This window comes from Scyliorhinus canicula, chromosome 8 (assembly GCF_902713615.1).
Source record: "Scyliorhinus canicula chromosome 8, sScyCan1.1, whole genome shotgun sequence".
NCBI lineage: Eukaryota > Metazoa > Chordata > Chondrichthyes > Carcharhiniformes > Scyliorhinidae > Scyliorhinus > Scyliorhinus canicula.
In genome coordinates, this window is record NC_052153.1 from 84,687,980 (window position 1) to 84,709,632 (window position 21,653).

A 21,653-nucleotide genomic window follows, 5' to 3' on the forward strand; every position below is an offset into this window, starting at 1 on the left:
ATAGTATTCGTCGCCGGGCTATCAGGGAAGCAAAGGCCAAAACATCGGCCTCTTTCTCCCCCTGGACCCCCGGGTCCTCCGAAACCCCAAAAATTGCCAACCCTGGACTCATCACCCTTGTTTTTAGCACCCGGGACATGACCCCCGCAAATCCCTCCCAGTACCCCCTCAGCTTAGGGCATGCCCAAAACATGTGCACGTGGTTCGCTGGTCCTCCCGCGCACCTAGCGCATTTGTCCTCTATCCCGAAGAATTTGCTCATCCGAGCCACCGTCATATGGACCCGGTGAACGACCTTAAATTGAATCAGCCCGAGCCTAGCACATGTCGCGGTCGAATTTACCCTACTCAGGGCCTCTGCCCACAGCCCATCCTCCATTTCCCCGCCTAGCCCCTCCTCCCATTTAAGTTTCAGTTCCTCTGTCTGGGACCCTTCCTCCCTCATGAGCACCTTATATATACCCGAGACTCTACCCTCCCCTTCTTCCCTCCTAGAGACTATTCTGTCGAGGATTCCCATTGGCGGGAGGCGTGGGAAAGATGGGACCTGTCTACGAACAAAGTCCCGCAACTGTAGGTATCTAAAATCATTTCCCCTTACCAACCCAAATTTCTCCTCCAAGCTCCTCAAACTCGCAAAGCTCCCTTCCAGGAACATATCACCCATCCTTCCCGCCCCCGCCCGCCGCCATACTCTGAACCCCCCATCCATACTCCCGGGGGAAAACCGATGGTTGTCGCAGATTGGCGCCCAGACAGACGCCCCCATCTCCCCCACGTGCCTCCTCCACTGGCCCCATATCTACAGGGTCGCCACCACTACCGGGCTGGTGGTGTACTTGGCCGGCGGCAGCGGTAGAGGAGCCGTGACCAGGGCTGCCAAGCTGGAGCCCCTGCACGAAGCCGCCTCCACCCGCTCCCAAATAGACCCCGTACCCACCATCCACTTCCTTATCATAGCGATGTTGGCCGCCCAGTAATAATTGATCAGACTCGGCAAAGCCAGCCCTCCCTCACTGCGGTTCCTCTCCAACATCGCCTTCTTCACCCGCGGGGATTTTCCCGCCCAGACAAAGCTCATGATCAGCCCGTTAACTCTTTTGAAGAAGGACTTTGGGATAAAGATCGGGAGGCACTGAAAAATAAACAAAAATCGAGGGAGGATTGTCATCTTTACAGTCTGCACCCTCCCTGCCAGCGACAGCGGGAGTGCATCCCATCTCCGAAACTCTCCCTTCATTTGCTCCACCACCCTGGCCAAATTTAACTTATGCAGCCTGCCCCAGTCTCGTGCCACCTGGATTCCCAAATACCGGAAATCTTCCTCAACCAGCCTAAACGGTAGCCCTCTCAATCTGTTCTCCTGGCCCCTTGCCTGGACCACAAACATTTCACTCTTGACCGTATTTAATTTGTATCCTGAGAACTGGCCGAACTTCCTCAGCATTCCCAGTATAGTTCCCATCCCGGCCACTGGGTCCGACACATACAGGAGCAGGTCGTCTGCATAAAGAGAAACCCTATGTTCAACCCCGCCCCTCACCATCCCCTTCCAACCCTCTGCGACTCTCAGCGCAATCGCCAGCGGCTCTATGGCCAGCGCAAACAGCAGCGGGGAGAGCGGGCAGCCCTGTCTGGTCCCTCGGTACAACCTAAAATACTCCGACACTTCTCTGTTGGTCCTGACGCTGGCCCTCGGGGCCTGATATAATAGTTTGATCCAATCCACCAATCCCTCCCCGAACCCAAACCGTCCGAGCACCTCCCATAGATAGTCCCACTCCACCCGGTCAAAGGCCTTCTCGGCGTCCATTGCCACCACTACCTCCACCTCCCTACTCACTGGGGGCATCATTATCACATTAAGTAATCTTCTCAGGTTGGCCGCCAGCTGCCTACCTTTCACAAACCCTGTTTGATCCTCCCCAATCACCTCCGGTACACAGTCCTCCATTCTACCCGCCAGTACCTTTGCCAGGAGCTTGGCGTCTACATTAATCAGGGAGATTGGCCTGTAGGACCCGCACGCCTCCGGGTCTTTACCCCGCTTCAATATCAGTGATATGGTGGCTTGTGACATTGTCGGCGGCAGGGTCCCTCTGTCCCTTGCTTCATTAAAAACCCTCGCCAAGACCGGGCCCACCAGCTCAGAGAACTTCCTATAAAACTCTACTGGGTATCCATCTGGCCCCGGGGACTTCCCCGACTGCATGGCCTTAAGGCCCCCCAATATCTCCTCTACTCTAATCGGGGCCCCCAGCTCTTTCACTCGCCCCCCCCCACCTACAGTTGGGAATGTTAACCCGTCCAGAAACCTTTTCATCCCCTCCGGTTGTTCCGGCGGCTCCGAAGTATACAGCTTACGTCAATACTATTTATTTACACACACAGTAATATCTACTTATGCACAAAATACCATAAACTAAACTATCTCTAACGCTAATACCTATACTTAACTTCGGGTGCCCACTCAGTCAGAGGAACAATGGCCGTTGTTCGGATCTGAGGCTGTTGGGTGCGAAGGTGTAACAGGAGAACAGCTAAGGTCGTCCGTCTGTTGGCGAGCGTTGACCTTGGACTTACTTGCTTCTGGTGGAGGGGGCTCTCCGCTTCGAGAGCCGAGTCCAAGAGAGCGATTCTCTCTCGGGGGCTTCTTATACCCAAAGGGGCTTCGCGCGCTTTTGGGTGGGCCTTGAACTTGCCCCCAATTAATTGGACCACGTCTTGATCACTGGTATTGATCTCTCCCAATAAAGTGGTGGGTGTTTGATGGCTGGGCGTGTCTTTGGTGGCCGTTGGCCTTGCTTTGTTTGTGTCTTTCTGGCGCCGGGGTGTCTGCCTTAGTATCGGTTACTTGAATGTTATTCCTTTGTTCCCGGAGATGGGCCATCAATATGCTAATTGACCTACAGTTGCAGTCTCGTCTGGGAGTTGCCTTTTCTTTTTTTTTTAAATGATTTTTATTCAGATTTTCACAAAATCTCAACAACAGAAAATATTAACAGAAAATAATATTAACAGCTAATAAAAACAAGAAAGAACAACCCCCCCCCCCCCCCCCCCCCCCGGGTAAATACAAAAAAGAAGAAATAGATCAACACCCATCATAGACAAGGTACACATGTACACGTCCCTTCAAACCAACCCACCAAAACGACACCCACCAAAACGACACCCCCCCCCCCCCCCTCCTCCCCGGCCTGCTGCTGGCCTTTTTCCCTACCGTTCTGCCAGGAAATCTAGGAAAGGTTGCCACCGCCTGAAAAACCCCTGTACTGATCCCCTCAGGGCAAATTTCACCCTCTCCAATTTGATGAACCCCGCCATATCATTGATCCAGGCCTCCACGCTTGGGGGCCTCGCATCCTTCCACTGAAGAAGAATCCTCCGCCGGGCTACGAGGGACGCAAAGGCCAGAACACCGGCCTCTTTTGCCTCCTGCACTCCCGGCTCCACAGCAACCCCAAAAATTGTGAGTCCCCAGCCTGGCTTGAGCCTGGATCCTACCACTCTCGACACCGTGCTTGCTACCCCCTTCCAAAATTTCCCCAGCGTTGGGCATGCCCAGAACATATGGACATGGTTCGCTGGGCTCCCCGAGCACTTAGTACACCTGTCTTCGCCCCCAAAGAACCTACTCATCCTCATCCCGGTCATATGAGCCCTATGTAGCACCTTGAACTGTATGAGGCTAAGCCTCGCACAAGAAGAGGAGGAGTTCACTCTTTCCAGAGCATCCACCCACGTCCCCTCCTCAATCTCCTCACCCAGCTCCTCTTCCTATTTACCCTTCAGCTCCTCCACCGAGGCCTCGTCTACCTCCTACATCACTTGGTACATGTCCAAAATCCTTCCCCCTCCAACCCACACCACCGAGAGCACCCTGTCCTGGACCCCACGTGGGGGCTACAGAGGGAACCCTGCCAGCTGCTGCCTGGCAAACGCCCTTACCTGCATATACTTAAAAATGTTCCCCGGAGGGGAGCCCGTATTTCCCCTCTAACTCACCAAGGCTCGCAAACTTCCCGTCTACAAACAGGTCCCTCAACCTCCTAACACCCGCCCTGTGCCGACTCATGAACCCGCCATCGATTCTCCCTGGAACAAACCGGTGGTTCCCCCGTATCGGGGACCCCATCGAGGCCCCCGCCTCCCCCCTGTGCCGTCTCCATTGCCCCCAAATTTTGAGGGTAGGCGCCACTACCGGGCTCGTGGTATACCTCGTTGGAGGGAGCGGCAACGGTGCCGTTACCAGCGCTTCCAGGCTCGTGTCGACACAGGACGCCATCTCCATCCTCTTCCATGCTGCCCCTTCACCGTCCATTACCCACTTACACACCATCGCTGCGTTGGCAGCCCAATAGTACCTACAGAGGTTGGGCAGCGCTAGCCCCCCCCTATCCCTGCCCCGCTCCAAAACCACCCTTCTCACCCTCGGAGTCCCATGCGCCCATACAAATCCCGTAATACTCCTGTTGACCCTCCTAAAAAAGGCCTTCGGGATAAGGATGGGGAGGCACTGGAACAGAAACAAATACCTCGGGAGCACCGTCATCTTGACTGACTGCACCCTGCCCGCCAGCGACAGCGGCAGCATGTCCCATCTTTTAAACTCCTCCTCCATTTGCTCCACCAGCCTTGTACGGTTAAATTTGTGTAGGGCCCCCCAGCTCCTGGCCACCTGGACTCCCGGGTACCTAAAACTCCTCTCCACCCTTATTAGTGGGAGCCTACCAATCCCCTCCTCCTGATCCCCTGGGTGCACGACGAACAACTCGCTCTTCCCCAGGTTGAGCTTGTACCCCGAGAAGTCCCCAAATTCCCTGAGCATCTTCATCACCTCCGGCATTCCCCCCACTGGGTCCGCCACATAAAGCAATAAATCATCCGCATAAAGCGACACTCGGTGCTCCCCCCCCCCCCCCCCCCCCCCCCCCCCCCCCCGCACCAGTCCCCTCCAGTTCCTCAACTCCCTCAACGCCAAGGCCAGGGGTTCGATTGCCAACGCAAAGAGCAAGGGGGACAAGGGACACCCCTGTCTCGTCCCTCGGTATAACCGAAAGTACTCGGATCTCCTCCTATTCGTGGCCACGCTCGCCATCGGGGCCTCGTATAACAACCTCGCCCATCTGACAAACCCCTCCCCAAACCTTTCCAGCACCTCCCACAAGTACCCTCACTCAACCCTATCAAAGGCCTTCTCCGCGTCTAGCGCCACCACTATCTCCGCTTCCCCCGCTACCGCCGGCATCATTATAACATTCAAGAGCCTCCGTATGTTGGTGTTCAGCTGCCTTCCCTTCACGAACCCCGTCTGGTCCTCGTGGATGACCCACGGCACACAATACTCTATTCTTGTGGCCAAAATCTTCGCCTACAGCTTGGTGTCCACATTTAACAGCGAGATCGGCCTGTATGACCAACACTGCAGGGGGTCCTTGTCCCGCTTAAGGATCAAGGAAATCAGCGCCCGGGACATAGTCGGGGGCAAAGCCCCCCCCTCCCTTGCCACGTTAAAGGTCCTAACCAACAGGGGGCCCAGCAGGTCTGCATACATTTTATAGAATTCGACCGGGAACCCATCCGGTCCCGGCGCCTTCCCCGACTGCATGCTCCCTGTCCCCTTGACCAGCTCCTCCAGCTCAATCGGTGCCCCCAGTCCCTCCACCTGCCTCTCCTCCACCTTCGGAAATCTCAGCCGGTCCAAGAAGCGCCCCATTCCTCCCCCCTCCGCTGGGGGTTCAGACCGATACAATTCCCCGTAGAAGTCCCTGAAGACGCCATTGATATCTACCCCCCTTCGCACCACATTCCCTCCCCTATCCTTAACTCCATCTATCTCCCTGGCCGCATCCCGCTTACGGAGCTGATGCGCCAGCATCCTACTCGCCTTCTCCCCATATTCATAGACCGCTCCCTGTGCCTTCCTCCACTGAGCTTCCGCCTTTCTGGTGGTCAGTAGGTCGAACTTGGCCTGAAGACTACGCCACTCCCCCAGCAATCCCTCCTCCGGAGACTCCGCGTATCTCCTATCCACCCTCACCAACTCCCCCTCCAGCCTCTCCCTCTCTCTCTGCTCTCTCCTCTCCCTATGGGCTTGGATGGAGATCAACTCCCCTCTAATCACCGCCATCAATGCCTCCCAGACCATCCCCACTCGGACCTCCCCATTATCATTGGCCTCCAGGTACCTCTCGATACAACCACGAACCCGCCCGCCCACCTCCTCATCTGCCAGCAGCCCCACCTCCAAGCGCCAGAGTGGGCGCTGGTCTCTCTCCTCTCCCAGCTCGAGGTCCACCCAATGCGGGGCATGATCCGAAATGACAATCGGTATCCTCCACCCTCGAAACAAGCCCCCTGATCATAATAAAAAAGTCGATCCGGGAATAGGCCTTATGCACATGGGAGAAGAATGAAAACTCCCTGGCCCTCGGCCTCGCAAACCTCCAAATATCCATCCCTCCCATCTGATCCATAAACCCCCTCAACAGCTCAGCCGCCGCTGGCCTCCTACCCGTCCTGGACCTGGATCGATCCAATGGGGGATCCAGCACTGTATTGAAGTCCCACCCCCCATTATCAGGCCCCCCGTCTCCAAATCTGGAATGCGGCCCAACATGCGCCACATAAAACCCGCATCGTCCCAGTTCGGGGCGTATACGTTCACCAGCACCAATAGCTCCCCCTGTAGCTTGCCACTCATCATTACATACCTCCCGCCGCTGTCTGCCACCACATTTGACGCCTCAAATGGCACCCTCTTTCCCACCAGGATCGCCACCCCCCGATTTTTTGCATCCAGCCCTGAATGAAACACTTGGCCTACCCACCCCTTCCTCAACCTAACCTGATCCGCCACCTTCAGGTGCGTCTCCTGAAGCATAGCCACGTCTGCCTTCAGCCCACTCAGGTGCGCAAACACACAGGCCCGTTTGACCGGCCCATTCAGTCCCCTCACATTCCAGGTGATCAGCCGGATCAGGGGGCTCCCTGCCCCCCTCCCCCGCCGACTAGCCATAACCCTTCCCCTGCCCGCCACTGGCCAGCGCCCCCCGCTCAGCCCGTTCCCCACGGCGGCAAATCCCCATCTCGACCCCTCCTGCATACTCCAGTTCCTCCCTGGCCATTCCAGCAGCAACCCGGTTACCCCCCCCCCCCCCCCCCCCCCCCCAAGCTAGGACCCCCTCCTAGCTGTGTTACTCCCTGCATAGTACTCCCGTAAGCCAGCTGACTCCTGCTGACCCCGGCAACTCCCGCCACTCCTCCGACCCCTCCCATCGTGGGGCTACCCCTCCTCCCCAGTGTCCACCAGCAGGCTCTCCTCCTCCCCCTCCCACTCTCACGTGGAAAAAAAAAAGCCTGCGCTTCTCTGCTCCGACCCCGCCCCCATCAACGCTCAGCGCGGGAAAAAGCCTGCGCTTTCCACCTGCCCGACCCCGCCTCCTCTAAAGCAGCTCCCATTGTCGGCCCAAGCCCCTCGCTGGGCCCCAGCCCCCTTCCCACCATCAGCTCCCCACACTGCAAGTCTACCTCCCGCCTCAAGCCCATCCATCGAACCCACGCAAAAAACCAGTGCCCCACCCGCCCGGAAAACAACACAGAACCAGCATTAAACAAAAAGCCCCCCCTCAGAAAAATAGCACAGTTACAAACAGACCCCCGCACCCAACCCTCAGTTTGAGTCCAACTTCTCGGCCTGCACAAAGGCCCACGCCTCCTCCGGGGACTCGAAGTAAAAGTGACGGTCCTTGTAAGTGACCCACAAACACGCCGGCTGCAACATGCCAAACTTCACTCCTTTTCTGTGTAGCACCGCCTTCGTCCGGTTGTACCCGGCCCTCCGCTTAGCCACCTCCGCACTCCAGTCCTGGTAGATCCGCACCACCACGTTCTCCCACCTGCTACTCCGCTCCTTCTTGGCCCACCTGAGCACACACTCCCGGTCAACGAACCGGTGGAACCGCACCAGCACCGCCCGTGGCGGCTCATTTGGCTTGGGCCTCCTTGCCAGTATTCTGTGGGCCCCCTCCAGCTCCAGGAGCTCCTGGAAGGACCCAGCTCCCATCAGCGAATTCAGCAGGACGACCACGTAGGCTCCCAAGTCCGACCCCTCCAGCCCCTCCGGGAGGCCCAGGATCCACAATTTTTTCCGCCTCGACCGGTTCTCCATCTCCTTGAACCGCTCCTGCCACTTTTTGTAGAGCGCCTCATGCATCTCCACATTTACCGCGAGGGCTGAGACCTCATCCTCTCTTTCAGAGACCTGCTGTCGGATCTCCCGGATTGCCACCCCCTGGGCTGTCTGAGTCTCCAGCAGCTTGTCAATGGAAGCCTTCAACGGCTCTAGCAGCTCCGCTTTGAGCTCCCGAAAGCAGAGCTGGAGAGTCTCCTGCTGCTCCTGCACCCACTGCCTCCATTCCTCTAGGTCTCCGCCGGCCGCCATCTTGTGCTTCTTCCCTCGCTTTTTCTTTGACGCTGCCACCGCTCTCTTGCTCGTCCCACTCCTGGTCCAGGCCATACACCGATGGGGAACTGCTGCTGACTCCTTCCCACGTCGGGAATCGTCAAAAAAGTGCTGCTGGGGGCCCTAAAAAGAGCCCAAAGGTCCGTTCTTGGCAGGAGCTGCCGAACATGCGGCTTAGCTCCACATAGCCGCAACCGGAACGGAATTGCCTTTTCAATACACATCCAGGCTCTGTGCCTGCCTGCTTAGCATTGTCCATGTTTCCCTATAGTCTTTGCAAACATCCATTTTGTATTCTGGAAGTGGCCATCCCAGATGGCTACAGTAGCCTTTGATTGCCACTGGCAGTGCCCACCTCCTCCTGCCACCCTGCCGTTACAGGTTCAGCAGTATTGAAACTTAACCAGCACAGACATTGCTCCTTGGTGAGGGGGAGGTAGGAGAAATGCTCCCTGAAGGTCTAAGTTGGCAAATCATCCTGTTGAAAGCCCTCCTCCCACTACAAACAACTTCCCATCTCTGCTACCTCTGTCCCATCTCTCTTGTCATGCTGCAGCCCAAGAAGAACTGTAACTATGGTCCCACAACTGGGAGCAAATGTTCTGCTCAGAGACCTTCAAAACAACACCATTCCTTCAAAAGGCCAAGCACCATTTCCTTCTGAAAGACCAATCAGCTCCCAAGATGACAGTACTTCCACTAACTGCAGCAGCAAAAAGATGATCAAAAACTCCTGAACTAAAGGTTGAATGACCTTTAATAACACTGGTAGGGACTTCCGGGTGTGCATTATGGAGTGAGTGTGCACACAGAGGCAGCTCCTGCCTAATATTGCAGAAAAGAGCTCTTTTTTGGGCAGCACGGGTTGGAATTTCGATGAAAAGGCGTGGGTGAAGGTTCAAGGAGTATTTTCCCCCAGGAATAGGATGTTTCTTGGTTATCAGACCCTTAGAAACAGTGCAGGATTTGTCTGAACAGCAACAAACAAAAGCAAGCATGCTAGCGGGGGAAGGGCCAGCTTATAGGTCTCAAGCTGACCTGAGGGCCTTTATGAAAGCTGAATTCCAGCAGCAGAGGGAAGAACTGTGAAAAGATCTCACCAAGGCCATTGAAGAAGCGGAGACGGACTTCCGGTAGTGGTGATGCGGAGCTAAGCCGCACGTTCAGTGGCTCCCACTATTTGCGGACTTTGGGGCTCTTTTAAGGGCTCGCAGTGGTGCTGTTTGGGCTTTTCCCCGTGTGGGAACACTCCTTCTCAGATTCTCCACCGGTGGATGGCCTGGACTAGGAGTGGAGCGGTCAGAAAATCGGCTTTGTAGGTGCGGCACCGCAGCTCCCGCTACTTAAGGACTTTTGGGCCGATTTGAGGGCCTCAAACGACGCTGTCTCAACGAATCCCGGTGGGGGAAGGTGTCTAGAGGCGCATTCCCCATAATTTATGGTGCTCACCCGGAGTGGGGCAAAGGAAAAAGCTGCAGCAGCTCCCCAAGAAAAGCGGAGGAAGCAGGACAAAATGGCGGCCGGCGGAACACCCGAGGACTGGTGGAAGTGGGCGCAGGAGCAGCAGGCCTCTCTTCTGCGCTGTTTTGCGGAGCTGAAGGCTGAGTTGCTGGACTCCCTGAATGCGACTACCAACAAGCTGCTTGGGACCCAGGCGGCCCTGGAGGCGTCTATTCGGGAATTGCAGCAGCAGGCCGCTGAGCGGGAGGAGGAGGCCGTGGTCCTCGTGGGGAAAGTGGAGTTGCAGGAGGCACTTCACAAAAAGTGGCAAGACCGCTTGGAGGAGCTGGACGTTCGCACGAGGCGAAAGAATTTGAGGATCCTGGGCCTGGCGGAGGGGCTGGAAGGGTCGGATCTCCCGTGGTACGTGACCACGATGTTGAGCTCGTTGATGGGGGCGGGGTCCTTCCATTTGCCCCTGGAGCTTGAGGGAGCTCACAGAGTGCTGGCCAGGAGGCCTAAGGCAAATGAACCCCCGCGGGCGGTGCTGGTGCGGTTCCATCGATTTAGTGACCGGGAGTGTGTGCTGCGCTGGGCCAAGAAAGAGAGGAGCAGCAAGTGGGAGAATTCAATAGTGCGAATCTACCAGGACTGGAGTGCGGAGGTGGCAAAGCGGCGGGCCGGGTTCAACCGGACGAAGGCGGTGCTGCATGCCAAGCAGGTCAGATTTGGAATGCTGCAGCCTGCGCGTCTGTGGGTGACATATAAGGACCGGCACCACTACTTCGAGTCCCCGGAGGAGGCGTGGGCCTTTGTACAGGCGGAGAAGCTGGACTCGAACTAGGGTCTGGGGACACGCTATGGCCGTTGCTGTTTTTGCTGTTGCTGTTCTTCAATTTTGACACGTGTTTTTTTTATGCTGGTTTTCTTTTTGCTCTGTTTCCGGGTGGGTTTGTCTGTTGGGTATGGGTGTGTGGTAAGTGGGGAACGTTGGGGGCATGTGCTTTATATGTTCTCTTCGGTACGGGGCTGGGGGTTGGGGTGAAACTGGATTTTGAGGAGCTGCATCAGAAGGGTGGGGTGTGGCAGTGTGAAAGCGCGGGCTTTCCTCTGGTTGTCCGCGCTGCGGGGCAGGGGGGGAGGAGCTGGAGGTGGGGGCGTGGCCTCTACTGGTTTTCTTTCCCACGCTGAAGCGGGGCCAAGGAGGTGTGGCAAGAGGGGGATGACCCCATGCTGGGAGGAGATGGGTTTTGGCAGGAGCAGCCGGGTCAGCAGAAGTCAGCTGACTCACGGAAGTACCATGGAGGGTGCGTCGCGGCTAGGAGGGGTCCTAGCCTGGGGGGGTGGGGGGGATACCGGGTTGCTGCTGGAATGGCCAGGAAGGAGCTGGCGTGGGCCGGGGGGGTAGAGGAGAGGCGTTATCGCCATGGGGAACGGGTCAGGCGGGGCGAGCTGGCCTGGGGCGAGCAGTCGATAAGCTATGGCTAGCCGGCGGGGGAGCGGGGCGGGTTGCCCTCTGATCCGTCTGATTACCTGGAACGTGAGGGGGCTGAATGGGCCGGTTGAGAGAACTAGGGTAATTTCGCATCTGAAGGGGCTGAAGGCGGACGTGGCTATGCTCCAGGAGACCCACTTGAAGGTGGCGGACCAGGTTCGTCTGAGGAAGGGGTGGGTGGGGCAGGTTTTTCACTCAGGATTGGACGCGAAGAACCGGGGGGTGGCGATTCTGGTGGGGAAGAGGGTGGCGTTCGAGGCGGCTGAGGTGGTGTCGGACAAGGAGGGCAGATATATTATGGTGAAGGGTAGGCTGCAGGGAGAGAAGGTGGTGCTGGTTAATGTATATGCCCCGAATTGGGATGATGCCGGCTTCATGAGGCGCTTGTTGGGCCGCATTCCGGACCTGGAGGCAGGGGGCCTGATCATGGGGGGAGACTTTAACACAGTGCTGGATCCCCCACTGGACCGGTCCAGTTCAAGGACGGGTAGGAGACCGGCGGCGGCCAAAGTACTGAGGGGGTTTATGGACCAGATGGGAGGGGTGGATCCCTGGAGGTTTGGGAGGCCGAGAGCGCGGGAGTATTCCTTTTTCTCCCATGTCCATAGGGTCTATTCCCGAATAGATTTCTTCATCCTGAGCAGGGGATTGATCCCGAAGGTGCAGGATGCAGAGTATTCGGCCATAGCGATTTCAGACCATGCTCCGCACTGGGTTGATCTGGAGATGGGGGAGGCACGGGACCAGCGCCCGCTCTGGCGACTGGATGTGGGGCTGCTGGCTGATGAGGAGGTGTGTAGGAGGGTCCGGGGAAGTATTGAGGGGTATCTTGATACCAACAACACGGGGGAGGTCCAGGTGGGGATGGTCTGGGAGGCTCTGAAAGCAGTGATCCGGGGGGAGCTGATCTCCATACGGACCCATAGGGAAAGGAGGGAGAGGAAGGAGAGGGAGAGACTGGTGGGGGAGCTCCTGGATGTGGACAGGAGATACGCGGAGGCACCGGAGGAGGGGTTGCTGGGGGAACGGCGTAGTTTGCAGGCCAAATTTGACTTGTTGACCACCAGAAAGGCAGAGACACAGTGGAGGAGGTCGCAGGGCGCGGTATACGAGTATGGGGAGAAGGCGAGCAGGATGTTGGCGCATCAGCTCCGCAGGCGGGATGCGGCTAGGGAAATTGGTGGAGTGACGGATAGGGGTGGGAATGTAATGCAGAAGGGGACAGAAGTAAATGGGGTCTTTAGGGACTTCTACGAGGAACTGTACCGGTCAGAACCTCCGATGGGGAGAGGGGGGATGGAGAGCTTCATGAACAGGCTATGCTTCCCAAGGGTTCAAGAGGAGCTGGTAGAGGGGCTGGGGGCGCCGATAGAGTTGGAGGAGCTAGTCAGGGGGATCGGGCAAATGCAGTCAGGTAAGGCGCCGGGGCCGGACGGGTTCCCGGTGGAATTTTATAAAAAGTATGCGGATCTGGTGGGCCCCCTGTTGGTGCGAGCCTTCAATGAGGCATGGGAGGGGGGGGGGCTTTGCCCCCGACGATGTCGCGGGCACTGATCTCTCTGATCCTGAAGCGGGATAAGGACCCCTTGCAGTGTGGATCATACAGGCCTATCTCGCTCCTCAATGTTGACGCTAAGTTGCTGGCGAAGATCCTGGCCACCAGGATAGAGGACTGTGTGCCAGGGGTGATACATGAGGATCAGACAGGATTTGTCAAGGGACGGCAGCTCAACACGAATGTGCGGAGACTACTAAATGTTATTATGATGCCGGCAGTGGAGGGGGAGGCTGAGATAGTGGTGGCGCTGGATGCGGAGAAAGCATTTGATAGAGTTGAGTGGGGGTACCTGTGGGAGGTGCTGGAGCGGTTCGGATTCGGGGAGGGATTCATCAAATGGGTGAGGCTGCTCTACGCGGCTCCGATGGCGAGTGTAGTTACAAATGGAAGGAGATCGGAGTACTTTAGGCTGTACCGTGGGACCAGGCAGGGGTGCCCCCTGTCCCCCTTGCTCTTTGCACTGGCGATTGAACCTTTGGCTATGGCGTTGAGGGAGTCAAGGAGATGGAGGGGTCTGGTGCGGGGTGGGGAGGAACATCGTGTATCGCTGTATGCGGACGACCTGCTGTTGTATGTGGCGGATCCAGAAGGGGGAATGCCGGGGGTGATGGAGCTGTTAGCGGAATTTGGGGGCTTCTCAGGCTATAAGTTAAATTTAGGCAAGAGTGAGGTATTTGTAGTACACCCGGGTGATCAGGAGGAGGGAATTGGGAGGCTCCCATTTAAGAGGGCAGTGAAGAGTTTCAGATACCTGGGGGTGCAGGTGGCCAGGAGTTGGGGGACTCTCCATAAGCTTAATTTTACCAGGCTGGTGGAGCAGATGGAAGAGGAATTTAAAAGGTGGGACATGGTGCCGCTATCGTTGGCGGGTAGAGTGCAGTCCGTCAAAATGACGGTTCTCCCGAGGTTCTTGTTCCTTTTTCAGTGTTTGCCCATCTTTATCCCTAGGGCCTTTTTTAGAAGGGTGACTAGCAGCATCATGAGCTTTGTTTGGGCGCATGGGACCCCGAGGGTGAAGAGGGTCTTCTTGGAGCGGGATAGAGATGGTGGGGGGCTGGCGTTACCCAATCTCTCGGGGTATTATTGGGCGGCCAATGTGTCGATGGTGCGCAAGTGGGTAATGGAGGGGGAGGGGGCAGCATGGAAACGGATGGAGAGGGCGTCCTGTGGCGATACAAGCCTGGGGGCCCTGGTAACGGCGCCGTGGCCGTTCCCTCCTACGAGGTATACCACGAGTCCGGTGGTGGCGGCTACCCTCAAGATTTGGGGGCAGTGGAGGCGACATAGGGGAGAAGTGGGGGGCTCGATGGAGGCTCCGTTAAGGGGGAACCATAGGTTCATCCCGGGGAACATTGATGGGGGATTTCAGGGTTGGCACAGAGCAGGCATCAGACAGCTGAGGGACCTGTTTATTGATGGGAGGTTTGCGAGCCTGGGGGAGTTGGAGGAGAAATTTGGGCTCCCCCCGGGGAACATGTTCAGGTATCTGCAGGTAAAGGCATTTGCTAGGCGGCAGGTGGAGGGATTCCCTTCGCTTCCCGCGAGGGGGGTGAGCGACAGGGTGCTTTCGGGGGTCTGGGTCGGAGAGGGGAAGATATCTGATATCTACAAGGTTATGCAGGAGGAGGCGTCAGTAGAGGAGCTGAAAACGAAGTGGGAGGGGGAACTGGGGGAACAGATCGAAGACGGGACATGGGCTGATGCCCTGGGGAGGGTTAATTCTTCCTCCTCGTGTGCGCGGCTTAGCCTCATCCAATTCAAGGTGCTGCACCGGGCCCACATGACTGGGACGAGGATGAGTAGGTTCTTTGGGGGTGAGGACAGGTGTGTCAGGTGCTCGGGGAGTCCAGCGAACCATGCCCATATGTTCTGGGCATGCCCGGCACTGGAGGAGTTCTGGAAGGGGTTGGCGAGGACGGTGTCGAGGGTGGTGGGATCCAGGGTCAAGCCAGGATGGGGACTCGCGATTTTTGGGGTTGGGGTGGAGCCGGGAGTGCAGGAGGCGAAAGAGGCCGGTGTGCTGGCCTTTGCGTCCCTAGTAGCCCGGCGAAGGATCTTGCTACAATGGAAGGATGCGAGGCCCCCAAGCGTGGAGACCTGGATCAATGACATGGCGGGTTTCATTAAGCTAGAGAAGGTCAAATTCGCCCTGAGAGGGTCGGTACAAGGGTTCTTTAGGCGGTGGCAGCCTTTTCTCGACTTTCTGGCTCAACAATAGGGTACGGGGACAGCAGCAGCAGCAACCCGGGGAGGGAAAAGGGGAGGGAAAAGGGGGGGGGCCGACAATGACTATGTTTGTTTATTTAATTTTAATATTTTTTAAGTTCTTTTGTTCATTAGGGTTGGGGGGGTGGGGGGATGTGATACATGCGCCGATACGGTCTGGGGGTGTTACAGTTATTATGGGTTATTTTGTTGCATTTCATTGTTTGTCGTTATGTTTTATATTTTCTGTAAAAAATTCCAATAAAAATTATATATAAAAAAAAATAACACTGGTAGGAAGGTCCTTAGTTAAGCTGTATGTATTTGAGAGTCAGTTTGGGTGCTAGAGATGTTGGGGAGAAGAGGCAGATTGCCCCCCCCCTCGCTCCCCAGTCCCCCACTCAAATGGAAAGGCAGGTGGATGATGATGCTCACAGGCCACTTGCTATCACTGAATGCATACAGAGGTGACCACACCACCCTTTGACAAATAATTATTACAGACTGAGACTCCATTTTAGCAGCAAGCCTGATGCCAAGATACTTGCAAGGGCCTGACTAACTATTATACTTCTTCAGAAGCCTGTTATGCCTTATATTGTACTGCATGGAAGATGGCATCTGAGTGAGGTTTCCATCCAGAACAGTTTGATTGACTACTTTTATCAGATTGATATTTACCATTATTGCAAGCTCTGTCATATCCACCTGGCAATGGCTTTGAGAAGTTTTGTTTTTTTTGCTGGGTTTGGTGAAAAGAGCCAACTGCAGAAGTGCAGCATCAGCTGTATAAATGTTTTGAATTTGCTCATGGGGATGGAGGAATGAATATTTAAGCTGGTGGTGATGATTAAGCAGCTGCTTTGGCCTGGATGATGTTGAGCTTCTTGAGAGCTGGACCCAGGCAAGTGCAGAGTATTCTGTCACACTTGTGCCTGTAGATGGTGGGCAGGCTTTGGAGAGACTGGAGAAGAATTACTTGCCTGAGAATGCCCAGTCTCTGCTCAGCTCTTTTAGCCACAATATTTTACATGGCTGGTCTAAATAAATTTTGGGTCAATGGTTACCATCAGGATATTAATAGTGGGTGATTCAGCGATTATAATTTTGCTGAATGACGAGGTGGGAATGGGACATTCGGCACTTTAGTTGGAGATGGTTATTGGCTGGCACTTGTTTGGCTTGGAAATTACTACCACTTAGCCCCCTATTTTGAATGCTGTTTTATTTGCCTTCATTTCTGACTGTCACTTTTTCATCCTCTATTGTTTCAGTCTTGGTAAATATGAAATGAAATGAAAATTGCTTATTGTCACAAGTAGGCTTCAAATGAAGTTACTGTGAAAAGCCCCTAGTCGCCACATTCCGGCGTCTGTTCGGGGAGGCTGGTACGGGAATTGAACCGTGCTGCTGGCCTGCGTCGGTCTGATTTCAAAGCCAGCGATTCAGCCCTGTGCTAAACCAGCCCCTGATGGTTGATGGATTGAGGCTTTAAGAATTTTTTGGCATTCCCCATTATTTGTCCCCGCACTTTACATTGTCACTTGCATCAAAGTTCCTCTGCTACAGTACAGTGATCCTATACGTGGCCTGCTCTGCACGCAGATCTGTGAGGTAATAATACAAATAACCTGACCAAGTAATTTCAGTGCAATTAACACATTATTCAAACAGATTTAACACATGCTCTTTAGCCACAACTTGCACCAGAAGTGGAAAATTAGCTTCACTATTAATATTCTGCTGGTTAACAAAGAATATAAGATAATGTAATATTTAAAAATTAATTGATTGCAGATACCGGTGATACAGTATTAAGCCAAACAGGAGCAGAAGGTTATATAAAAGAACAAAAATGGGCTTCAAGACCATCTAAAAGTATTGAAGAAGAAAATAACAGTTCTCCAGCCACATCTGGAGCACACAAAAAACAGAAATTTTGGAAAGAAATTTCTGAAATGGCACAAGACTCCACAAGAATGATCCATGAGCAAGAGTTCACTTCAGAAGTGGCAGATGAAGCACAGCCAGCAAATGCCCACACTTCATCAACCAAGCTGTCTCAGATTGAAAAGCCATCACAGCTTCATATTATTACTCCTGTAAGATTATCCCGTAAAGAGTTGCGGCAGATTACTGCCACACAGGTGTCCATGAGGCGCTCGAGTTTCAGTAGCAGCATAAACTCTGTCACCACGGATTCAATTGAAATGACCAGAAAATCTCTGGACTTAAATATGTAGCTCAAAATTTGCTGATTGTGAATCTTGCACTGTTCTTGTACTGGAACCATACAAGCTTATTCCTAGTTTGGCTTGGGAAATGAATTTATAAGTGTGGGTTTGCTCCATTAAGCAGGATTGTATCACAGGGATACTTATTCCAAATATCCATGTAATGGATTCTGAACAGTTGCTGAGAGACCTACATTCCCATAGTGCATTCCTCCAGCTGACTGCATTGACTCGATCACCTCTAATGTGTAATGGCACAAAAAGTTAGTCCTGTAGTTTTGCTTCTAACCTTTTCACATAGCATTATCAGAAGACTGGAGGATGTTAATTACAGATGTATCTGAATGAAGACTAGAATGCACGGATAATAGTCCATTATTATTTCATGGGGAGGAGGATTACGTAAAGCATAATGGGAGTAAAACTTCAGCCAATGAACAGGTAAAGCACTTACTGAACTAATTCATTCCATCACTAAGACCCTCTAGTTCCACCTCCGTAACATTGCCTGACTCTTCCTCTCATCCCACCTCAGCTCATCTGCTACTGAAATCATGCCTTTGTTACCTCTAGCCGTGACAATTCCAATGCTTGGCCGGACCAACCATATTTTATCATCCATAATGTTCAGGTCATCCAGAACTTAACAGCCCATGTCCTAACTTGCAGCAAGTCTCACTCACCTACCATCCCTGCGCTTGTTGATCTATATTGGCTGAGAATGTCTTGATTTTAAATTCTGGCCCTGGTTTTCAAATATCAGCCCCCCCCCCCCCAAAAAAAACATAGCCCTCCCCTATCCCTGTAATATCCCCCAGCGTGCACCACTCAAGTATCTGTGCTCCTGTTTCAAATTTGGCTTATAATCCTTCGGTAAAAGGCATGGGCACATTTTAGTCCATTAATGAAATTATATAAATACAGTTGTTGCTTATTTGTGAAAATGTAAACATGCTTAATTTGAATGATAAATAGCACTCCAATGAAGCTTTTCATAACATTGTTTTGAAAGCAGAGTTGAATTTACTTTAAATGTGCAGGATTTAGTTTGCACAACCACTTTAGGTTATGCTTTTAAATATCTGCCCTTAACTCGTGGATGGGTTAATGAATTTCACAAGTTCTGAATGACTGGTCACTTCACAATCTGTCTCATGTTCTAAAAATGCAAGTGCTAAAAGTACATTTATTAATACTGTCTACTTGGCATAATTGGTATTGTATTTGCTTCTGCCTTAAAGGGGGGTCATTTTTGCCTGCACTGCTTGGCAGATAAACCAGTGGGTTGGATTACCACTATTTTGTAAATGAACTAAGGGAAGTGGGACAAATTACCCATCCATTATAGAAACTGACCAATTTTCATTCCCATTCAACTAAATCGTCTCTAAAATGAGTGTGCAAATAGCTCTGCCAATTTGCTACACAAGCATTAAAAACAAAATTTACTTCCAGAAGGCGGTGCATTGGAATGTCATTCCAGGACTTGAGCCTATAACTAAAGCTGTTACTGTAGCGCAGTATTGCTCATTATTGGTGATGCATACTTTTGGATGAGGCATTAAAATGAAACCCCATCTGCATATTCACATAGATGTTTTAATGATCTCATGACACCATTGAAAAATAGACAAGGGAGTTCTGTCCTGGCCAACATTCCTCCCACTAAAATAACCTAACTGGCTATTTATCTTTTTTTTGTGGAAATTGGTTCAGGTCAAACTAATTCAATGCCTGTGAAGTGTATTATATAACTGTTCTCTCACTTTTGTCTGTTTTGCTTTAACTGGTTATTTGTCCCCATTCCATTGTCTGACAAAAACGGTATTGTACCCATAATAAGCTATGTGAAGGGAAACGGAGTGGTGTATTTTAATTAGACTCTGACCTTTTATATAGGACTCATTATCAATTCAAAATTTTTTAAAAATTCAAATTAAGGAACAATATAACGTGGCCAATCTACCTACCTATTTGGGGAGAATGTGCAAACTCCACGCGAACAGTGACCTGGGGCCAGTATCAAACCCGTGTCCTCGGCGCCGTGAGACAGCAGTGCTAATCACTGCGCCATTGTGCTGCCCCAATCCATTTTTTAAAAAAGATATTTAATTCCAAACACAATAACATCAATTCTACATCCAATCAAAGCAAAGTATACAGTTTGTACATTTTCACCCGTTTAATCCCTCCCCCCCAGAGACTGTTCCTCAAATATTGCCATAAATGACCTCCATCGTACCTCTAAGCCTTCTTCCGACCCACTTAAGGCAAATTTGATCTTCTCCAACCAGAGAAACTCATATAAATCCCCGAACCAAGCTGCGACCTCCGCTGGCGCAACCAACCTCCAATTCAAAAGAATCTGTTGCCGGGCAGAGAGGTGAAGGCCACAACAACGACCCTCTTCCCCTCCAGCAGCTCTGGCACCTCCATCACCCCGAAGATTGCCACCATAGGGTCCAGCTTCACCTCAACCTCTACTACCCTCGATAAGGTCCCGAGCACCACCTCCCAGTATCTCTTCAACCCCACACTTCCCCAGAAAAATCCAATCCAAACATGAAAACTTAATGTGTCCTGTTTACTGGATTAGCTGGACTAAGCTTGAGTAAAATTATTTCTGTTCCATTAAACATAGGTCTCCAGCACATAACAGCCCTGAATTTAATGTTAATTGGCAGTTTTGTTCAGCTGTGGATAATGGGGGAAAAGGGTTCACTATTGTAGCAGGGATGCTGTTCTGAGGTTAGTGCTGAGGCACCTCAGTGAATGAGAACAGGGGGAACTTTTGGTGGTGCTTTCCTGACCCCTGGGACTGCTTGATGGTAGCACTGATCCACTTCCTGGTATCAACATTCCTCACCCTAAGCACAGAACTTGAAAAAAAGATATGGTGATTGGCACGGTGGCGCAGTGGTTAGCACTGCTGCCTCATGGTGCTGAGGACTCGTGTTCGATCCCAGCACCAGGTCACTGTCATGTGGAGTTTGCACATTCTCCCCGTGTTTGCGTGGGTTTCACCCCCGCAATCCAAAGATGTGCCGGGTAGGTGGATTGGCCGCACTAAATTGCCCCTTAATGAAAAAGAAATAGGGTATTCTAAATTTATTTTAAAAAAAGATATGGGGCGAGATTCTCCGCAAATGCGGAGAATCGTAAAGGCTGCTGTGGGACAGGCTGTGACCCACGGCAGCCTTCACGCCCACTTCCGGGGCCGATTCTCCCCCCCGGGCGGGGCTAGGAGTGCGGGCCCGTGCGTCACGGCAGCGCGGCCTTGACGACGGTCGTCAACGCCGCACGCCAAGCGTCACGCCGGCTGACGCGGCCGATGACGTCAGCCGCGCATGTGCAGGTTGGACAACGCCAACCCGCGCATGCGCAGTTGCCGTCTTTTCCCTCAGCCGCCCCGCAAGACGTGGCGGCTTGATCAAGCGGGGTGGCGGAGGGAAAAGAGTGCGTCTCGTGGCGTGGGTCGGGCGTGGGGGGGGGAGAATAGCAGGAGGGCGTGAAAAATGGCGGGAGGCCCTCCCGTTATTCTCCCACCCGGCGTGGGGGGTGGAGAATCGCGCCCATGGGATGCGATCTTGCGTAGGTGTCATTTCAGGAGAGGTTAGCTGCGGGTTTCCCACCGACTGTCGGTGAATTCCCCACCGCTATCTAACCACACTTAGTCACTTTTTCGTGCCCTGGGGTGCTCCCTCTGGGCTTGTCCGCACTTAGAAAGTTTTCCATCACTGAGGAGCTGAACGCACTGTCCAGACTGGCTTCTCAGAGATTGAGCCACAATTCTGAAAGGTGCCACACCACTTACCGCACCAACCCCCACCCACAGGCAATGTCACACCCCCACACACATGGGCACTACCCCCCACCCCAAGTGAGGACACCCTGCCAAGGGATCACTACCCCCCCCCCCCTTTTCAGGCCGTCCAACGTCCCTTTTCAAGCCATTCCACCCCCCAATTCCAGGACACGCACCCTTCGCCTTCATATCTGTATTTCACCCACCCTTCACATCCCTCCTTCATCCCTCCTTTCATGGACATAGCGGCCTTAGGCCCTGACCCTTGGCAGTGCCACCCTGGTACCTACGCATTCTGGGAGAGCTCCTGCCAGCCTGACCGACCACCCTGGCACCTTAGCAGTGCCAACGTGCCCGGTGCCAGGGGGAGAACCAGGGTGCCACATTGCCCTGTCCCTGACCGCCCAGGGGCCTCCAATGGCCTGGGAGAACACCCAGCTGCTGTTCCG

General features: G+C 53.6%; 1 protein-coding gene across 2 annotated transcripts in view; it reads left to right on the forward strand.

Moving 5' to 3' along the window:
• LOC119970367 (kinesin-like protein KIF27) overlaps nucleotides 1-20,400 on the forward strand; it is a 144,880-nt gene extending 124,480 nt beyond the window's left edge. For both annotated transcript variants that reach the window (XM_038804869.1, XM_038804871.1), the window contains one exon: nucleotides 16,963-20,400. In XM_038804869.1, coding sequence (XP_038660797.1) covers nucleotides 16,963-17,408 — 446 coding nt within the window. In that variant the 3' untranslated portion in view covers nucleotides 17,409-20,400. The remainder of the gene's footprint in view (nucleotides 1-16,962) is intronic.
• The last annotated feature ends 1,253 nt before the right edge of the window (nucleotides 20,401-21,653 follow it).